Source organism: Bombus huntii, chromosome 7 (genome assembly GCF_024542735.1).
Source record: "Bombus huntii isolate Logan2020A chromosome 7, iyBomHunt1.1, whole genome shotgun sequence".
Lineage (NCBI taxonomy): Eukaryota > Metazoa > Arthropoda > Insecta > Hymenoptera > Apidae > Bombus > Bombus huntii.
The window spans coordinates 9,956,722-9,976,284 of record NC_066244.1 but is presented as its reverse complement, the minus strand read 5'-3'; the positions used below and the strand labels follow the sequence as shown (position 1 = coordinate 9,976,284).

General features: G+C 33.7%; 1 protein-coding gene and 1 pseudogene across 2 annotated transcripts; one reads left to right on the top strand and one right to left on the bottom strand.

Annotated features, from left to right (window-relative positions):
- The first annotated feature begins 4,246 nt into the window (after positions 1-4,246).
- On the top strand, positions 4,247-8,744 carry LOC126868131 (uncharacterized; annotated as a pseudogene).
- A 2,399-nt stretch (positions 8,745-11,143) lies between these two features.
- Positions 11,144-18,301, bottom strand: LOC126868063 (sialin-like). Of its 2 annotated transcripts, none has more exons than XM_050623233.1 (9): positions 18,040-18,301; positions 15,990-16,195; positions 15,646-15,867; positions 15,055-15,139; positions 14,778-14,944; positions 13,596-13,745; positions 13,064-13,196; positions 12,686-12,939; positions 11,144-12,132 (listed from the first exon to the last, which is right to left on the bottom strand). In XM_050623233.1, exons 1-9 carry the CDS (start codon positions 18,104-18,106, stop codon positions 11,839-11,841), a joined length of 1,578 nt encoding a protein of 525 aa, XP_050479190.1. In that variant the 5' UTR covers positions 18,107-18,301; the 3' UTR covers positions 11,144-11,838. The 2 variants fall into 2 exon arrangements, with proteins under 2 accessions (XP_050479190.1, XP_050479189.1); XM_050623232.1 differs by lacking the exon at positions 18,040-18,301 and adding an exon at positions 17,215-17,985.
- Positions 18,302-19,563: the final 1,262 nt, after the last annotated feature.

Here is a 19,563-nt window from a genome sequence, read left to right as displayed (position 1 = left end):
TACACAAGATTTTATCTTTCTCTCATAAAATGAAAATAGCTCACATTACCAGCTAGTAGTCCTTTTAAGTCTAAACAGTAATATAACATAGTCAAGGTATTACATGCCATCAATGAGTCATTACTTATGTACTCAATATTCTATTGCGAATGATAAAATATGTATCTAGGTTGAGATATTACTTCACCTATATTTATTGGCTGTAATTGTAATTTGTTTATCCGAGAAATTATAAAGTTAATCTAAAATAAACAATAATTTTCTTCATAAATAAATTACATAATTATAATTTCATTCAAATACATATAGACCTAACAATTTTTCTTCTATCAATTTCTGACGTTATATTATTATTATATCATTCTCAAAATTTTCGTATCTTTAATTTGTGAAATGCAAATTATTTCCATGTTAAAAGGATTCTTATTCATTATCATTGTTTCATAAGTTTCCTATAAGAAATTACTCTAATTATCACCTACGCGAATAAAAGACGGTAGAATTTGAAATACATTTTCAGTATTACGAAACACTAAAAACAGAATACCATTGTTCAGTTCTTAGAGCAAGAATGTCAGTTGTTTCACAGGTAATGATGTAGGCGTGTCCACAAAACATACTCACGGCAATGTGCGGTCTGTGGTTGCGTTACAATTAACACTGTACTCTAACTTCTTCCGGAAAGTTAGATTGCATGTCTTTAAGTGTATCTCGATTCAGATTCTCCCACTCCTGACATTTAAAGTGACCGTGCTGTAATTAACACGATCAACGAAATTTCGTAACAAGTACTGTACTTTTATATAACGTCATACTGGCATTAACCCTGGTACAATTTCGAGTTCTAGTTAATACACAATAGACGTAAAAGGAAAATTCTGACAAGCTCGTTAACATTTTTACAACTGCTTGAATTTATTTTCTAATGTTTTCGATTACGGAATATTAATTATATTGATATCAATATCAAACACAAATTTTTCAGCAACTTAAAACTAACTGTTTAACGGCATTTTTAGAATGTTCTAAAACTCACATCAATTATTACCAAATAAGTATTATACAAAATAATCAAGAAATATCACTCCGTATCAGAAAACATACATGTTACTCCGTAACAGAAAAAGATAATGTAACAATGGTGCATCTTATATGAAACTTAAATGTAATATTGCTTCATGTGATCAGAATCGAATCTTCGCATTCTCAGCAATCAGAAAGGGAGATCAAAGATTTCATAGGCATGGGCATTTCATAGGCATTGCGAGAAAGGATTAATATCTCCATGTAAAAGGAAGACAAAAAGTGAAACTGAAGCGTCATTTCCTCCATTAGCAATTAAACAAAAACAAAGATGAATATCCTAGCAAGTAAAATGGAAATGCAGAATTGACAAGAGTAAAAATTTCGCTCCGAGGACGAAAGGGTACTGAACAATTAATATTTTTGCAAGTAACAGTACATTACGCGTAAATATGTGTACTTACAGACATCAGAATCGCAAATGCGAAGTTGAGCAATGCAACTATCTTAAAATTCCGAATAACAATGACTCGGAACTACGACGGGGAAAATACAATGACAATCTGCGAGAGACAGAACAACAAGGGGCCAAGATGGAGATATACAACCGATAGGTCCACGATGTGGCATATCAAGGTGGCATCAAAAAAGAAAAGAGACTCTGTACGAAACTTGGAGGAAATTGCATGATGTAATAATTGTCCTGTGGGAGTGTCTAGAATAGAATTCGAATACCACAATACGAGTGTTGCACACTATGGGAACTATTGTTACAGATTTTACAGTCTACTGCTGTTCTTGCTTGGCCGCGAACTCCCACGTGGCTTTCACTCATGTCCCCGCGATTCCAAAAGTTCTTCGCGTTCTATTCTGTCGTCGCCGTTTCCTTTTCGTCTCTGTACCACCACCTGCTAGGAAACTTCCGCTCTTTCTCGTTGACGGTTTACGCGCACTTTCATCGTGATCGACACGAACCTACGAGTTTTTGTTTCATTCTTCTTTTCCTTCGAAGATTTATTATTTCCTAGGAAAATTTCTGTTACATTACGTATAATTAATATAGAAAGAGATTCCTGAATAAGGCGTATAATGTATTTTTTAGTTAAGTGATCGAATTAGTAGAAAATCAGTAGAATTATCATGAATTTTTTATTTATTTTGTAAATATAAAAAGGAGCAAGCCTCCTGAGAGCCACTATAACTATCAATTGAGATATAGCTACGTTGTTTGCCCCCTTTTTCTAATTTTTAGTTTTTATTTTCCAATTAGATATTTTAATATCTCATTCAAACGTATTTCGTTTGATTTTATGATTAAAAAACTTTTTGAAAAAAAAGTTATAGGTCTATGATAAATATATATATGTTAAGTGTATTTTTTATGTATGTAAGTATTAAGTGTATTTTTTACCCAAAAAGTACCTCAGTTAAAATAATTTGAGATGCATGATAAAGAAGAAGATTCACTGAAATGTTATTAATAATATTTGTAAATTTTATGAATGATATATTTTTACAAGGTGAGCAGTAGAGAAGTTTAGGTGGAGTTATGTACGATGAACATAATTGCCTCTGAAAACTTATAAGCCATTGTTGTAGAGACATTTATAATAATTTAAGCTACATTTATTGCTACGAGATATTGGACGTTAGTTTACAAAGTGAAAGAGCACAGAGAAGTGGAAGGTATGGAGAAAATAGATTTAAACTGTGTGAACAAATATAAGCTCTGTCTATAAGTTAATTGAATGTAAAACATGGGAAATTAAAATGTAGGTAATAAATTGTAAATCGTAAAATGTAATTTGGCGTTGAAATATTTTTTAAAGAAAAAAGTAGATTTTAAAATCACTAGAATGTTATTTCTAATTTTATGTTAATTGTAACCCTATATTTAATACTGAAATTAAATTTACAAATTCCTATTGTTCTTATCGTATTTTACCAACATCTATAGTAAAATTAACCTTACCGATCGTTATGTTTTTTTTTGCAAAAACATCCCGAAAGTGTGCTTTTGTTATTAATAATTAATAAAGAAATAATTTTCTTCGTAGCCAGAAGATTCAATCGTGAAGAGATTGAATTTCCAATTCTTAATCTCCAATTAAATAGAGCTACATATAAAAGTAAGAGCCCAATGCCAAGTGAATGAAAGTTACGTAATTTCCAATTCCGAAGTCAAGAATGCTCGATTAGCGCGTGTTATTCAATATTACACCTTTCCGTAACAAACGTTTAGGGGTCATCAAGGTTGAATGCGTTGCTAGAGAGCAGTCTATGGTGAAAAGGGTGGTGGTTGTATACTGTGCCACTCTATATATAACGGCAGTCGGCACCCCACACGATATTAAGAACGTTCACCGCATCTGCGGTAACATGGTTTCCAGTTACAAGGTACTTACTCCTCGAAACACTCACGACTTGCCGATCAGTGTGGCAACGTGTTCACTATATCGGGCTATCGATTGATTATTATCGAACAATTACCAACGCTAATTACAAATCAGCGAAATTTAATTACGATGCGAAACCCTGGATATATTATTCATTGTGGATTCTCGGTGATTGTGAATATCGCAGTGCATCGTTTCACTATCTAGTGTACAGTTTTCATAGTTCGTCGCAAGTGACATCTCTTTAAATAAATCTCATTTATAGCGTTTGCATTCAGTGAAAAGTGTTCTGGTGTGAATTCATTGTTTATCTAGTTCAACTTCGCGACTTTATGATTTCATTTTTATCTATCCTGAATTACTAGACTGCAGACGGTTAGGCCAATTTACAGTTGCTTTTATGCAAATTTATGAACACAACTAAAGAGATAGGAACTAAATAAAAATTTGTTCTTTGGTGGATATTTCATATATTTTTGTATCTTATATGCAATCTGTATATTTTTACATTTTTCATTGTTTTACAAATGCATAAACATCCGCAGTCTGCCTTAGAAATTTAAAAATTCTATGAAATAGATGATCTCGGATTATAATGACGTATTTGAAATTGCACGACAAGTAATTGAGACAATACCTGCTGCTGTGCATAAAACAATTAGAACTCTTTAATTGTACTTAAGTATAATCTAATGCTTCTAATAAATCGTCAATTTTTAATATTTTTTAATATCAGAATATATTTATTTCTCACGCGTAACAATATGCGCTTCGGTTTGAAATAAGTTAATAGTGAATACGTTAATACAAAATATTCAACTAATTAATCATCTTTAACTCTCTGCCTGTAGAGATCATCACCTCCTGCCGTTAAGATGACGCCATTTCTGATGGCAATTTTCTGTCTGGCTACCGCAGGCTGCTCGAACGTCACGGATCAGCAAACATCTGAGACACATCACGATCAGCAGGTAGCGATCTTGAAACAGATCAGAAAAGTGAATGAAGACGGTTCTTACACGTATGGTTACGAAGCAGGTGACGGATCCTTCAAGGTAAGATGTATGTAATAGCTATTGCACCGTTTAATGCGAAAGGCATGTAATGGGCGTTCTGCGTTCTTAATACTTGTACAAACAATTTATCGTTGTATGTTACGCGTCCCGTATCTTAAGTACTTCACTGGAAAGAAGATATAGCGTTTACACAAGCAAATTATTATACATCGTTAAATTTTCAATACGAATAGCATTTATTTTCTAATTGCCGGACGTAAAGAATATAGTTTCTTTGAATAATTTCAATACTTTATTTATAGAATTCTCTTGAAACATTGGTAATGCAGTAAATAGAATAGGTTAGATGTATTAAACGGAAAACTTGAAAATGCATGATGTACATTGATAATCGGAAGTAATGCTAATTATTTTATATTATACTATGATATTTAAAAAAAGGGAGAAATCTAGTTATAATAGAACAAATATAAAAAAAATCAAATAATATAATATAATATTCGAAAATTCTTTTTAACTTTTGCTTGTAAAATATTTCCAAAAAAACTTCAATCAACGGTAATTGTTCTGAACGCAAGAAATTATTGTCAGGTCGAGAGTCGTGACGTTCTAGGCAACATCAAGGGTACGTTCGGTTTCGTCGACGCGGACGGCGAAATAAAAAGGGTGTCGTACTCTTCCTCTAACGGAACAGGATTTAAAGCAACCACCGTGTCGCCATTGCAGGAACACGTGTCCGTCGTACAGAGCATTCCGCGTATAAATCGCACCACCACAACCAAGAAGCCAAGCGTCGTTTATCCTTCGTCTACCGAAGCGTCCACAAAATCATCGGTAGTTCAGTCGATACCGCGAAATAGGAAAACAACGACGACCTCAACAACTACAACTACAACCACTACGGAACAACCGAAGACTATATTTGGCCATTATTTAAAAGGAACCGGAAAAAGTAGACCGCGTTTCGTGATCAATGGCCAACAAAGGCCATTGGTAATAGAAGAAGAAATCACAGAGGACGAAGATTCGCAGATAAATCGACCAAGTACAGAGGACAAGACTTCCACGTATAGAAAAATCATTTTCGCTAAACGACCGGTCGAGCAAAATCTTCGACCGATCTCTGACGACTTCGTAGAAAAGGAAGACGATGGTAAAGTAACGAGTGGAAATAATTTAAGAAGACAGTTGCAAGAAGAGACTACGAAACCTAACCCGATCGTAGAAGGCAGTAGCGACGACCATTCCGACGTTTATGGCGGATCTTTGTCCACGACTCGACCTTTGTTCACCACAACTACGCCACCAAGGGTTCTGCAACGCGTTTCACCTAATCGAATCGACAGACCAAAAGTTTACGTTAATCGGGAGAACCTTGCGCCATCGAGGTTCGAAAACGTAAACGTAAAATACGATAATACCAGAGTTTACGAAGCTGAGACGAAGGCGCCTCAAGAGGAACGTACTCAGCCTCAACCGGTTTTGATTCGAGGCCCAGCGCGAGTGCCCGAAAACCGCGAATATCTACGACAAAGTACCGAACCTATATTTGTTAGACAACAGCCTGAACAATTTCTACGTGAACTACCAGGAGGAAGAATCCTAGTTCCTTCTCAACAGAACATCGAAGAAGACCCCGCTTACAGACCACTTTCTATCAACAGGATTTTATTACGCCCTCTTCCGAGCCAACAGCCGCTTTACTCGACAACCACGGATGCAAATATTCATTACCTGACGGAGAATCCTCTTCCAGAGCAAGAGGAAGAGCCGAGAGTCGCTATGGCGCCAGGATACATGCGTCCAAGACCTTTTCCACGGCCTGTAATCTTTCAAGAACCTGAACCAAGACCCAGGCCCGTTTTGAGACCCGTTGCGCCTGCGATCACTCACGCAATGGATGAAAGAGAGTACCAAACGACTCCTGAATATTCTTACAGAGGCAGTACCATCGCTCTACCTCCAGAACCTCCAAATCCAATTAATACACCTCTAAGCAGACGCGACTTCCAATTATTGTTAAGAAGATTGCTCGTCAGTCAGTACGGCGTCCAAGCTCTTTCTTATCCGAAAAGCTACCTAGAAGACGCCTTGTACGATCAACAGCCGTATCCTTCTTATCAGCCAGGCTATCAATCTACTGCACCACGACCGGATATCGGTTACGATCAGCAAATTCCTCTTCAATATGGAGATCGTGTGCCTGTTAGACGGCCTGTGTATACCAGGGCTTTGAATCCTGTTTATCAACCTCAACAGTACGAGGATTACAGCGATGGAAGATACACAAAGAGGGTCTATAGGCAAAAGTTCTACACGCAAGAAGTAGCTGATGACGGAGAGGAAATATTGCCTGCTCCTATCAGAGAAGCTTTGTTGTTAAGGATGTTGCAGCTGGCAATTAACGCCGAAAGACCTCCCATGGTTTCTTCTCCGATTATGACGACCACGACGCCAGCTTCGAGGTACAGAAAGACTGGACCAGTTAGGAGTGTACAGATCATCACTGACGAAGATGAGGAAGAGAAAGAGGCGATGAAGAAGAAAATGTAACGGTTAGATACTTTTGATAACTTTCTAAAGTTTATTTCTTTGACGCGATGGAATGATAATTAGGCTGCGGATATCATGTAAATTCATATTTTTATGAGCGCATTTGAAGAAATGGAATCTATGCAGACATTTGTTTCGTCTACTAAATATTAGAATCAGTATACTATCTTGAATGTCTTATGCATTATTTGCACATTACTGTTTCTTCTGTATATTCTGAAATTTCCCACGAATGCATCAAAAATCCACAGTCTAATGGTAATAGTAGAGATAAAATCAAAAGAAGTTTAAATTTATAGTACACTTATGGTACAAGAGAAATAGTATTAAAGAATTCTGTAGAACTTTCTACATACTCGATTCGTTCTCAAACTTATTGCTAGTACTCTATTTACGTTCTTTTTATGAAATGATATTTCAGACCCGTTCCGATTCAATAGGAGAAGCGTGACAAGTTGCAAGGTTACCACTTCCTCGCCAATTAATCTTCCTTTCTCGAATGAACGGTCAATAATTTTGAAGCAAGAGTGGTTACAGTCTTAATTACAATAGCTACGACAGAACTGGGTGGGAGATCATCGTTTTCTTTAATGAAGAGCTCTGTACAAAAGAGCGTGAGAATAAAGGAAAAACAACGTCGATAGGCACAATACTGGCGACACAGTTTTCACGGAACAAACTGGAATCGTCAGCGAAACGAATCGACTTCTCGGAAAGGGAAATGTCCCACGTGTGTTCGTCCAATGATTTTCCGCACGACAACTTTCAACTATCTCGCAACGCTCATTTCCTTTCGAGTCGGATCGTCGCTACTTTTAAGTCGCCTCGACACTAATGCAATTAGACGAACGTATATATGGTCAGCCCGATACACTCGACGATTACGTTGATCTTGCATATACTTGCATTATACTCACTACATTTCACCCTGTGTGTCACGTTGAATTATAGCATAGACCTTCCAAAGACGAACAGGTAGCATTACCAGCAGAGCACTGAGCAGGAAGTATTCTAATTTAGCTCAATGGTGATTGCGTACGTTCGATATCACTGTGAGTGTAAATTTATTAGATATAAATTACAAGATTTTGGAAGTTTATTAGTAACGCTGAAGATTTATATTCGATATCGTGTATGATATTTAAAAAGTTTTCTCTTTTATTCAGACAAAGAAAATATTCTAGCTTTTAATTTATCTCCTGGAAGTCCGTTGCTTTGCTTTTTATCAAATTATCATTTTTGACTATTGTCTACAATGCTCTTCTTTAATTTCATTAAAAAATTGTATTGTAGTTTCGATGTCTATCCACGGATAAGCGAGGGGTACGCGAATAAACAGATGTAAATAACAATACTAGTTCCATGTTTGCTTGAAAGTGTACTAATTGAAGAAAATGACGTGAAACTCATGGTGCATGTTTTTTACTTAAAAATTTAAGTTATCAACGATTCAGTGATCAATAACGCTTCAAAATATATAAATTCAATAAATTGTAATACTTGTACATACTAATATATGAACTAGAATAGTACTTCTAAAACATAAAATGATCTATTGAGATACAAGTAATATTAAATTATTGATAAATCAAAATAATGAACATTCTCTTCAATATTAGAATTCATTTTAACAATATTGACCATAATATTGAACGTACAGGAATCACCAAACAGTATCATCCTTTAGCCTTCGTATTGTAAATATAATGTTATACAAAGCTAGTGTAATATACGTATCGAAATAAAACGAGTTAGATGGTAGATGGAATGGTGTGAGAATTCATTTCACAAGCCTCTGAGAGCCAGCGCACCAGGAAAGAATAATAACGTGTCTACCTGTTGGTAATTATCATCACGGATTGCGACACTTTGCTGTCGGATACGAGAACTAGTATTTGTTAGACGGTCGCATTGCTGGTACGATGGCCACACGACGGGGGTGTACATCATGGGATTTTACACGTAGTTTCCACGTACTCTGTACTCTCTTGCTTCTTACCAAATCTCCGGATGGAGACATGTTACAGCTCCGGGAAAGTTTCAGTGTATGGAAAAAATTCCTCTCTAGAAGTTGATGAAATGATCTCCGTTTAGGGTAAGAGTGGCAGCAGAAGTTCAATCTTCTAAAAGGAATATCGTGTGGTAGATTGTGATATAATATGAAAATTGTAAAGGGGTTTATTAATTTTATAACAATGATTTTTGCTACAAATATTTGTAAACAAGTGAATCTTTTAAAACGAGTGAGATTGTCATTTTATCGCAGTTATCTGTAGAAAAATAAAGGTATTTAAAAAGCTGTTAGAAATTAAATAAAATACTTAATAAAATTATTAATATTCTTACGATGCATACTAAAAATCAAATTAATAATAAGCAAAATTTTTAATATTTTGATAGAGAAACACGTTGGCGAATAGTATCGTTTCTGAGATGAATACTAGATATGAAATTAGACATCGAGATAAACCAATAATTAGATTTAAAAAATTAAGAATTTTGTGATTACCATAAAATTACTGAAACTGAACGTTTCATGAGTCTTTCCTTTACTCTTCAAGCATGCCTTCTCTTTAACAACACTTTCTCGTTTAAGACAAAAATGTAATTTCCAGTTATAGTCATACATATAATTTCATTTACTATGTATAAAAGTGTTATTGACGTTTGAATTCAATTTCTACAACTACCACTTTTAATACTTTTATTAAAACAATAATAACACATTACGATTGGAAGCAACTTTCGACTTATTAACAATCATTACTTTGGCATTGAAAAGCACGAACACATGTACATCAAAGACTTTCTTCGTTACAGAGATATTCTTAACAAACGTACCCATGCATGAACTCGGAAAAGTTTCACTTCATTACTCTCGAACGTTCGCGGGCATTCGACAAATATCGTAAAATTGTTACAGCTATGATTACAATAACGGGCCATTTATTCAGAAATAGAACGGAAACGAATAGTTTAGCAGTGTGTAATAGAGGAAAGAATTTTTTTCATGCGGCTGCAGGCAACCTTTCGATTTTTCTGCGGCGTGGCAACCGGATGCACACGTGAAAGGTTGTCGTTAAGAGACAGAAATATTCGCCAACTGGACGGTGTTCCTATGCTTTGTAAGCTGCAACTTCCGGTATCCTGTGAACAGTGCCAATAGCGCGTGTACGGTTTAGCACAGATCACGTAGGAACAGCTCGTTTCTTAAAACCGTCTAATTAGACCGACCGTTCCTTTCATCGACTTTCCTCTTCACTGGTGATGGAAAGTTGCAATGGATAGGGTAGTTCATTGTCTTGCCATGCATGTATATACGATACACAGATGTCTGCACGATCAGCAAAGGAATACGGGACAAAGAAGAAGAAAGGAGAATTCGCAGGGATCAGATACGATCTTGATAAGTCCTCGAGTTCAGCTAACAATCGTGTAATAAAATATCAAGAGAGAGTGTACGAGCCATATTCTACGAAGGATTTTACTTTTGACGTTTTACGTACATACTAGAACTTATCGCAGTAATGTAAAAACAAATCACAAAAACGAAAAGTCAAATACAGTTAATTGAAAGGATATCTGTGAATTGTGTGATTTGTTCAATATTAAAGCATTGTGAAAATATGATATCTGAAATTTGTTTTCTATTAAGTTTCTTTCTAAGATCCATAAGATTTTGTAATTTGTATTGAACGATTAAATACTATGTTAGAATAAAATATTAATATATGAATTTTTTAAAATATCAAAGTAATCGATAAAGTAGTGCCAAGTTGTTTACGAATAGTTAAATAAATTAAGAACAAACAATGTGACGTAACATTTATTAAATATTCAATTTAATGTAATAGTCCTAAGTGACTTACTTAGAGTTATTAAATTGTGTGTGACGCACACACAAAAACATCTACAAAACTTATTTTAACAATAGGGAAACTTAACGAATTAATAATGTGATTTATCTTGAAAACATTAATTATTATTCGCAAAAATAAATCAAAATCGAGTCTACTAAAAATTTTAACGTCAGGATAACGTTAATAAGATCATTAAGATCAGTATCTTAAATAGGGGAATGAAGATACAAGAACTATAAAATAAAAAGGAACATAATATACAATATTTTCCCAATAAAATAATTTACAATTAAACTGTCATTAACGGTAAATTATATTCCTATTTCATCAAACGTTACAAATCTTAATAACATTAATCCATAATTCCAAGTAACTTAAAAAATATACAACTTGTTTACATGCTATATACATTTCTTAGTAACATTTATCTTAAAATTACTAATAGTTGTTCAACATTCTGTACAAGTTTACAAGCTGCAATCAAGAAAGGTCCTTAGGTACGGACGTAAAACACTTAAAAATACTAAATAAATATCAAATTCTCCATACATGACCGTGAATATAGCATGCCAACTGGCATAATTTCTTAATTATAATTTTCCTAATTAATTATAAATTCAAATTATAGAACATCATTGTAATCGGCATAACTTTTCTACTTATAGGTCTCCTAATCCACTGTATCATTTCTCTTAAGAATCAGTTAAACCATGCTCACACTTGCATGGACTGAAACTGTCCAAACTGTTTTATGTATCCGTTGTAACGAGTTATAATAAAAAATACCATATACTTTCAGACGAATAAATTATGTCACAGACCTCGGTATCAATAAAAAGTGTAGTTCGGAGAAATAATAACATCTAATCTCTATATAAAATGTTCTCTTCCATGGTGTTTACATCAGAGCTTTGATTCAAAACCCAAGAGACCAGCTGTACTCTTGGAACATTCGCTGTTCAAGGGTTGAGAAATGATCTGGTTAACAAATTAACTAGATGACAGGGAAACTTTCGAGTGGACTGAGGCAGAACGAGGCACGTTTTTCGCGCTTTCGGTGTCCTCCTCAAGTGGATAAGGACTGAAAGGCTCGGTCTGCACAGCAACATCCTCGTAATCAAGTTCCAAAGCGTCTTGCTCGTAAATTGCATCGTGACTTCGCGGCCGAGCTACAGAAGGAATCCACGGTTGTGGCACGCCTTTTCCAAGTGCTAAGAAAACCGCAGCAGTTGTTAACAGAACGACGGAAGCGACACCGAAGACCAGCCGCCACGAACCAGCGATCTGAAATAAAAATTTTGTTGTTCATTATAGGAGAACTGTAAAATATGCCAGTAAGTGGTCAACTATTACTGATTTATAGTTGAAAGAAAGTGAAGTGTAACAAAATTTTAATTGTTGAATATTTTCTAAGTGACAGTTAATAAGTCATAAAGAAGTATGAGGAAGTTAGAATTCGGAGATCGTTAAAATTATTAGTACGATTTCACGAACGAATGTAAAAGACTTAATGTTTCCTGTGATGTTCCTCTTATGGTTAGAGATATCGTTAAACGTTTATATTTATGGCAAGACACTGACGTTAAAATAGAAATTAAAGTGTCTGCAAAGAAGTTACATTTAATTGAAATATCTACTTGGGTGTATTATATTTATTCTAATTTCTGATAATTGTAAAAATGCCTTAAGACAAACGTATGCTATTTCATCGAAAGACACATGAAATTACTTTATTAAGACTCAATAGAAAAATTAAAATTTAGATGATCGATGCTTTTTTTAAATGGGATGATATATATCTTTTCTTGCAGAGATTAAAACAAAAAATTAAACTTGCAGAGCCATGAAGGGCCTGAGTGACAAAGTAATTGGCAGCCAACAGTCCTGCTGCGCCTAGAGTCGAGCACAATGCACACGCAGCCGCTGCGCAAGCTGGAGATTCTACAGGTGCAAGATCTGCTATAGCTGCTAAAGCACCTGCTGGTGCAGTTCCAGAGACAAGAAGAGCAGCTATGCCTAACCAAGCTGCCCCTAATGCTTGACAACCGGCATAACCAGCGACAAAAAGTAGGGCAGCGGGAATAAAATGAGCTGTAATCAAATTACAAATTAAGTTACTCCATTTAATAGATCTCCTTCTTGATAGGATAAAGTACACAATTTGATAGAATTAAAAAATATAGCCATAAACTTTTCTTTTTAATGACATACATACCGGTATATACGACCAACTTTCTAGCTGTGGTTGTCGAAACTATTTTTGATTCGCGAACGTGATCTACAAGAAGACCGCATGTTAACGCAGCCATGAAATGACCAATGTGTGGTAACGTTGTTAGAACAGAATCCTGGAACCATTGAAAGCTAATTAAAAGTTTCCAAAGATTAATTTTTACTATTAATAATTTATCTGCACAAACTATACGAGTATTATTAGGATTTAATTTATATTTTCTTTATACGGTTTCTAACATGTACCTCTAACATGTAAGTAAATAAATAAATCAAAGTATTTATTAAAAATAAGACAATTTTTTGTTGTTCATAATCGTTTTAAAAAAATTTTATACTTCTTCTTGATACAATAAAATGGAAGTCACAAAAAAGTATATCAGGATTGATGGAAAAAGCAATGAACTAAAATACAAAAATCAAAATATTTAACTCATTACCAAGTTCAACTATATATAATAATAATAAGATAGATAATATGTATAAGATTAATAAATATAAGATAGAATACTTACATTAGCTGTTGAGAATCCATAAATAAGTTTTAGATACTTTGTCATACCAAGGGCAAGCGTTGCATCGCCCCATTGATTTCCCATTGTTGCTACAGCAGATGCCCAAACGGGAACTGATCGTAGTAATTTTCCCCATGGTATCACAGCAGCCTATTTTATTATTAATTTTATGTTTTAGTCCATTATCATTTTTCATTTTCGTTACTACTTCATCATTAAATGATTTAATTACAATTCAATAACATTCTATAATCTAGAACCAGTTTTTATATAAACAACTGATTGTATATAGAATATATGTGTCTATATGTAAAATCAATTTCTTATTATCCAAACTTTAAATATTTTTTGTTGGGAATTAAGCTACAAAAGCAAACAATATGTGTTCCTGTATAAATTTCTTATAAATAATTTGTTATAAGTAGAAATGTGTCATACAAAAACTTTTATCTCTTTAATAAAACAGGATAATCATGTTAATTATGTTAATAAAACTGAAATCATTTGTACTTGCTGTTAAGCGAGTTTTGGCAGTAAAAAGACTCATAAAAATAACGACGCGGTATATTCAATATTTAGCACGGAAATAATTAACTTTATGTGACGCCTCATTAATCTTTTAAAACAATGGTATTGCGATTGCACCATTGTAATATCGCATAATTCATAGAACATTAGCCTTTCTCTGTATGGTTCATGTCGTAATAATGACCTGAATAAAGGATTGCCAAAACCAGTGGAAGAAATTTCATGTACATTAGGTTATACAATAACGATGATAAGAAAAAAAATTTGATATAGGAAGAAACCCCAAATGTCATTAATCAAACAAGAATTTTATCTCTTTGCGGTTGCATGTCAAGGGGGATTAAAAATTTATGCCATTTCATTCTTTCAATTTTAGCACACAAGACAGTTCTATATTAAAATTTCATGTAATACTAGTGTGTATTATGTTAGAAATACAGATATACTATTGGTTATAAAAATATGAAACATTTTAATAAATATTTAATAAATATTACGAATTTTCAAATGAAGCTTGGTGAATATAAGATTAAATATCATTCGAAATACAGATGATTATATATAGAAGGAGAAAATTGTACAACTTGTATTATTAATCTAAAATAAATGAATTTTATAGTTAGTAAAATTTTTTAAAAGCGACAATGATCTTACATTTGTATCGTGCTGATAAGATTTCGGCGAATCTTTGACAAATCGACCAAAAGCGAAGTACCAACACAGAGCAATGCAAACGAGACCATAACAAAGTGAATCTCGGCCAAGACATCGAACAACAGCTGTACCTAACCATCCTGTGAGACAGTATCCAACGCTGACCGCTGTTGAATAATTTATTATTACATCTCTTAATCATTCTTTCTTCATTTTTCATTAATATCTTCAATCAAATTATTGTTCACATATTGGTAGTACAACATTAAAAATTTACCAGCGTAGCAACTGAAGTACCAACTTCTATGAGTGCTCTTAAACCAGGTCATAGCAAGCATGTGAGCAGCAGGCATAGTTGCCCCCTATAAATGAGGAATGATGTAATAATTTCTATGACGTATTGAATAATATCATTGTTCCATCAGTGACGCTTGTGTTTTCCAAATATATAACTTTAAAATTATCGTATTAATGCTACGTAATTATTTAGAAAATACTAAAAACAATAGAAGGAAAGAAAGTATTGAATGTTAATATTCCTTTCAAAAAATATTTAACTATTCCTGAAATGATACGATATTGTTATCAATCTTTACGGACAATTTAGTTAGTTAATAAAATTAATATATAGAAATAGAATAATTAACGTTATACAGACAATTTTAATATAAAGAATTTATAAATTGTAGTCTTTAATTCGTAATTACTGGAATTCAAAAATTCTACTTCTATTAATCATAAACGAATCGAATATATGGTAAAGTAACAAGCTTTTAATGAAATTTCAAAACATATTTTTCTAAAATTGACAATTCATAATTTTATCGTGCTCCTTAAAGTAATATGTACTATGGTATTTAATTCTTACTGTGCATAATCCCTGAAAGAGACGAAGTGCTACGTGAGACGGACCCCTCCATGCAGCTGGTACCAATAAAGACGCCAGACAAGCACTAAGAACTGCACGCGAAAACACCATAGATGGGCCTGATCTGCCCCATACTAAACACCCCCCTAAAATTGGACCAGCCACCTGACCCCATAGGAACGCTTCCCTCATTATGGATTCTGCACGTTCTTCCGGTGGTAACTAAAAATATAATTGTAATTTCCTATGAATGCACAAATTTTCGTAATTTACTTACAATATTCGTTTGACAGATTTCAGAAACATTCAGAGCATATACATTTTTAATATCATGTCGTATTTACCTCCATGAGTATAACTTCAAAGTCTTCGGTACGATTACGACTACTGATGTTGACCAGCATCTCGCAATGCCACGATGTGTCGATGATGGCATGATTGTCTTTCTGATTGGCGAGCAATGCGACCGAAGAACTCACTTCCACTGAACCACAAAGTGCAAATCCTACTGCAACGAGCGCAGCAACGATGTGTCGCGCTCGTACAGCCGCTAATTATTAATATAATTATTAACATAAATATTAAACAATAATATTAATATTTCATCCATTCCATGTATAGAATTATCATTAGCGATTATCCAAAGGTATTATATTTGCAGATATTTATATAAAGTTCTGCACGATGGGTGTTATATACAGATTTGATTTGTTCGAATAATTTTTGTTTTTAAATTAATATTTGAACTTTTTGTTATCGTACTATCAGGCGACAATGGGCAAGCAATTATGTGCATTGTATACATACATTATCGGCGACACTATACATCATCTTTAATAGAATATTGTTTGATTTTGATAAGATGATTAAACAGTAGATTTCGTAGTTTCTACCTTTAATTCAAAGTTAAGGAAATATCCCAATTGCATATATTACGATATGTAGATATATATTTACCAATATTGGTCACAAATATCTTGAAGATTATGTTATAATAAATCCATACATACAGGATGTCCCGGTATTGATGGTATAACTGGAGGGAGTGATTTTACATGAGAAAATAAGTCGAGAATAAGCAATAAATTTTTTTTATTGGAGACTTTGTTTTTGAGAAAATCAACTTTAAATTGCCTCCGAGTACGCGTGCACTTGATTATGTGTGGTTAAATGGATCTCCAGACACTTTATATACGATGAACTTAATGAACGAAATAAAAAGGTATAATAAACATTTAATCTTTTTCTGCTCCAATGTGTTATGTTATTTACCGATCAAATTGGATATCAAAACATTTATTTCTGTAGTAACAAATATTTTAAACTTATTGTGTTATGTTAAACAACGTTCATTACTATTAAAGAAAGGTATCACGTGCGACGTAACTGCACAAGATAGTAATGCAACGTAATTGCACGAAATAATAATGCTACGTAACTGCACGAAATAGAAACACAATGTAACTGCACAAAATAATAACGCAAGGTACTCTCAATCGCTTGCTTATCTTATTATACTGCTTGTTTTACTAAAAATATGTTGCTTGTTTCATATTTAGTTGAACGAACCTCGAACTTCTTTTGCGGCTTGTTTTATTTGAACACTGCTTTGTTTCACCAGTTGCACGCTACCTCTTTTGACGAAGTCTGCCATTTCACAAAACTCGAAAGGAGCAAAATCAACGACTACATACTACTTTTATCATTCCTTCTACTCCTATTATCTCTTTCCTATCCCCGCGCAGTATAAGAGACCTCGACTTTGGTTTCCTCTAAACGTAGCACAAATAATGATATTTAAAATAACTTGGCGATAAGAAAATTTTTATTCATTTTCCATCTTCATCTACTCCTTACACGATTTATTTTATGGCATGTTTGCTTTCGCGTAATGGTAACGTTACAAAGTAGTTTTAAAGTAGAGTAGGAAATTCTGGGTATATACATTGAGCAAGGAAGGGGAATTAATTATATAATAACAATTGTGCTACGGTTGATAAGCTATCGTGTTATTCATCCTATCGTCTGTGATACATACTGATAAGTTTCTAAATCTCAATCAGACAGGTGATAAGTGGCAATTACCAAAATTTTACAAAATCAATCTATAGATTGTAGATTATACAATACAGTGTTTATATCCATTTTACTACTTGTATGCAACTTGATTAGGTATATATCGATATCGTCTTTTAGTATCTTTATAAGGTAGACGCTTAATACATTCAAACGTAACACCAGTTCTACCCCATAACAAATATATTTATCGTTTAGTTGGATGGTGATTTGTTACAGTAATTTGAAATTTATCGAAGCGTAGAATTACCGATCGAATCATTCAGGCGCGAAACGAATAAATAAAAATATCCACGTGGAAGAAGAATTTTCTCTCACCTTTCATTTCCAGCGCCGCATGTCTCAACTGAACGCTTCCACGTTTAAGACGAACGAGCGCTGCCATACTTATCACACGTATCGATGTACAGCTGGAGTTTTCATTACGCGACACAGACTTAAATGATACAGACTTAAGCACATTTTATGGTGAAGCACGCCAATTTTTCACTGACACCTCTTTGCACGGTGATACGGGGTCAATCGGATAGTCGCGAGTTGCACGAACTATACTGGCCATCTGGGAGTACGAGTGAATGAACATCTCCGTTAACGAGACTTGATACAATAAGTACCTATGCCAGGACAGCCTTGAAACACCGTTTGAGGCCTGCCTCGTGATATTTTGCCGACCGTGCCACAAAACGATATCACACACGTATTTCATACATGATAACAGACTGATTCCAAACATCAGATTTAGTTCGCTTTATCAGGACTCAGCGAAATATTAAATAACGCTGGAATTCCTGATTGTTTTGTTTTTCATGATAACACATCCAAGCAATACCTTTTGTTATTACGATCTTATTTTTGGATTGAACGATTTGCTTGTGAAATTAAGAAAAGTGCTATAATTTCAATATCATCGTTGAAATATACTGGTGCTGATTCTCTTTTTTCTTATAAGTAGACTGTAGATTTCTATGCAATTTCATAGTTTTATGAATACTACAATAGTAAAAGAATGGGACCAAAAGGACAAATTTTGCTTCATCCCTTAGATATTATCATGAGTATTATCTTTTGGTTATTTCATATATTTTTGGATATTTTGGATATAAACAAACATTTCCTATAAATGTTACTATAAGTGACTTATTTATAAGTATACTGAGAGGAAATGAATCATTTAATGTACATACACGTGAAATAGACGGCATATATTGTTGTTACTTTAATTGGTTATTTTAGCTATTGATTTTTATAAATTCGAACTGCGATATTTATTCCTAAAATATCTACTTATCTTATAGAAGATTTTATACTGGAAGTTTTTCAATATAAAAAAAGATATAACTATAAGACTACGGATTTTTATGCATTTATTATTTATGATATTCAAAGCATAATGCTTTCTACAATATTTAGTACGTAAAACAATTTCCCACCTCGATTTCATTTTTAATTATGTTCATAAAAATATAAATGTGCATAAGCATCCGCAGTCCTATAATCATTCCTACTTAAGTAAAAAAAAACGTTTGTGATTATAGATTGTTATTTGTTACTTGACCATAGAGAGTTAAACATGGAAAAAATTGTATGACTTTGCCCAAATGGCACCAACCAAAAACAAACATCTGTTTGATAAAAATTTATTTTGTATTTCTGTTTCTATTACTATATGTATTTATAAATAGCGTTGTACTAGAGTCGTTAAAAAAATAAGTCGAAGATACAAATATCTAAACCAACCTTTTTTACTATTTCTACGGTTTATTCTTATCCTCCTGTTATAGTATTTACTGTTAGAAAAAAATTACTCGGTCTATAAGCATAAAGAAGAATAAGTATTGTAGA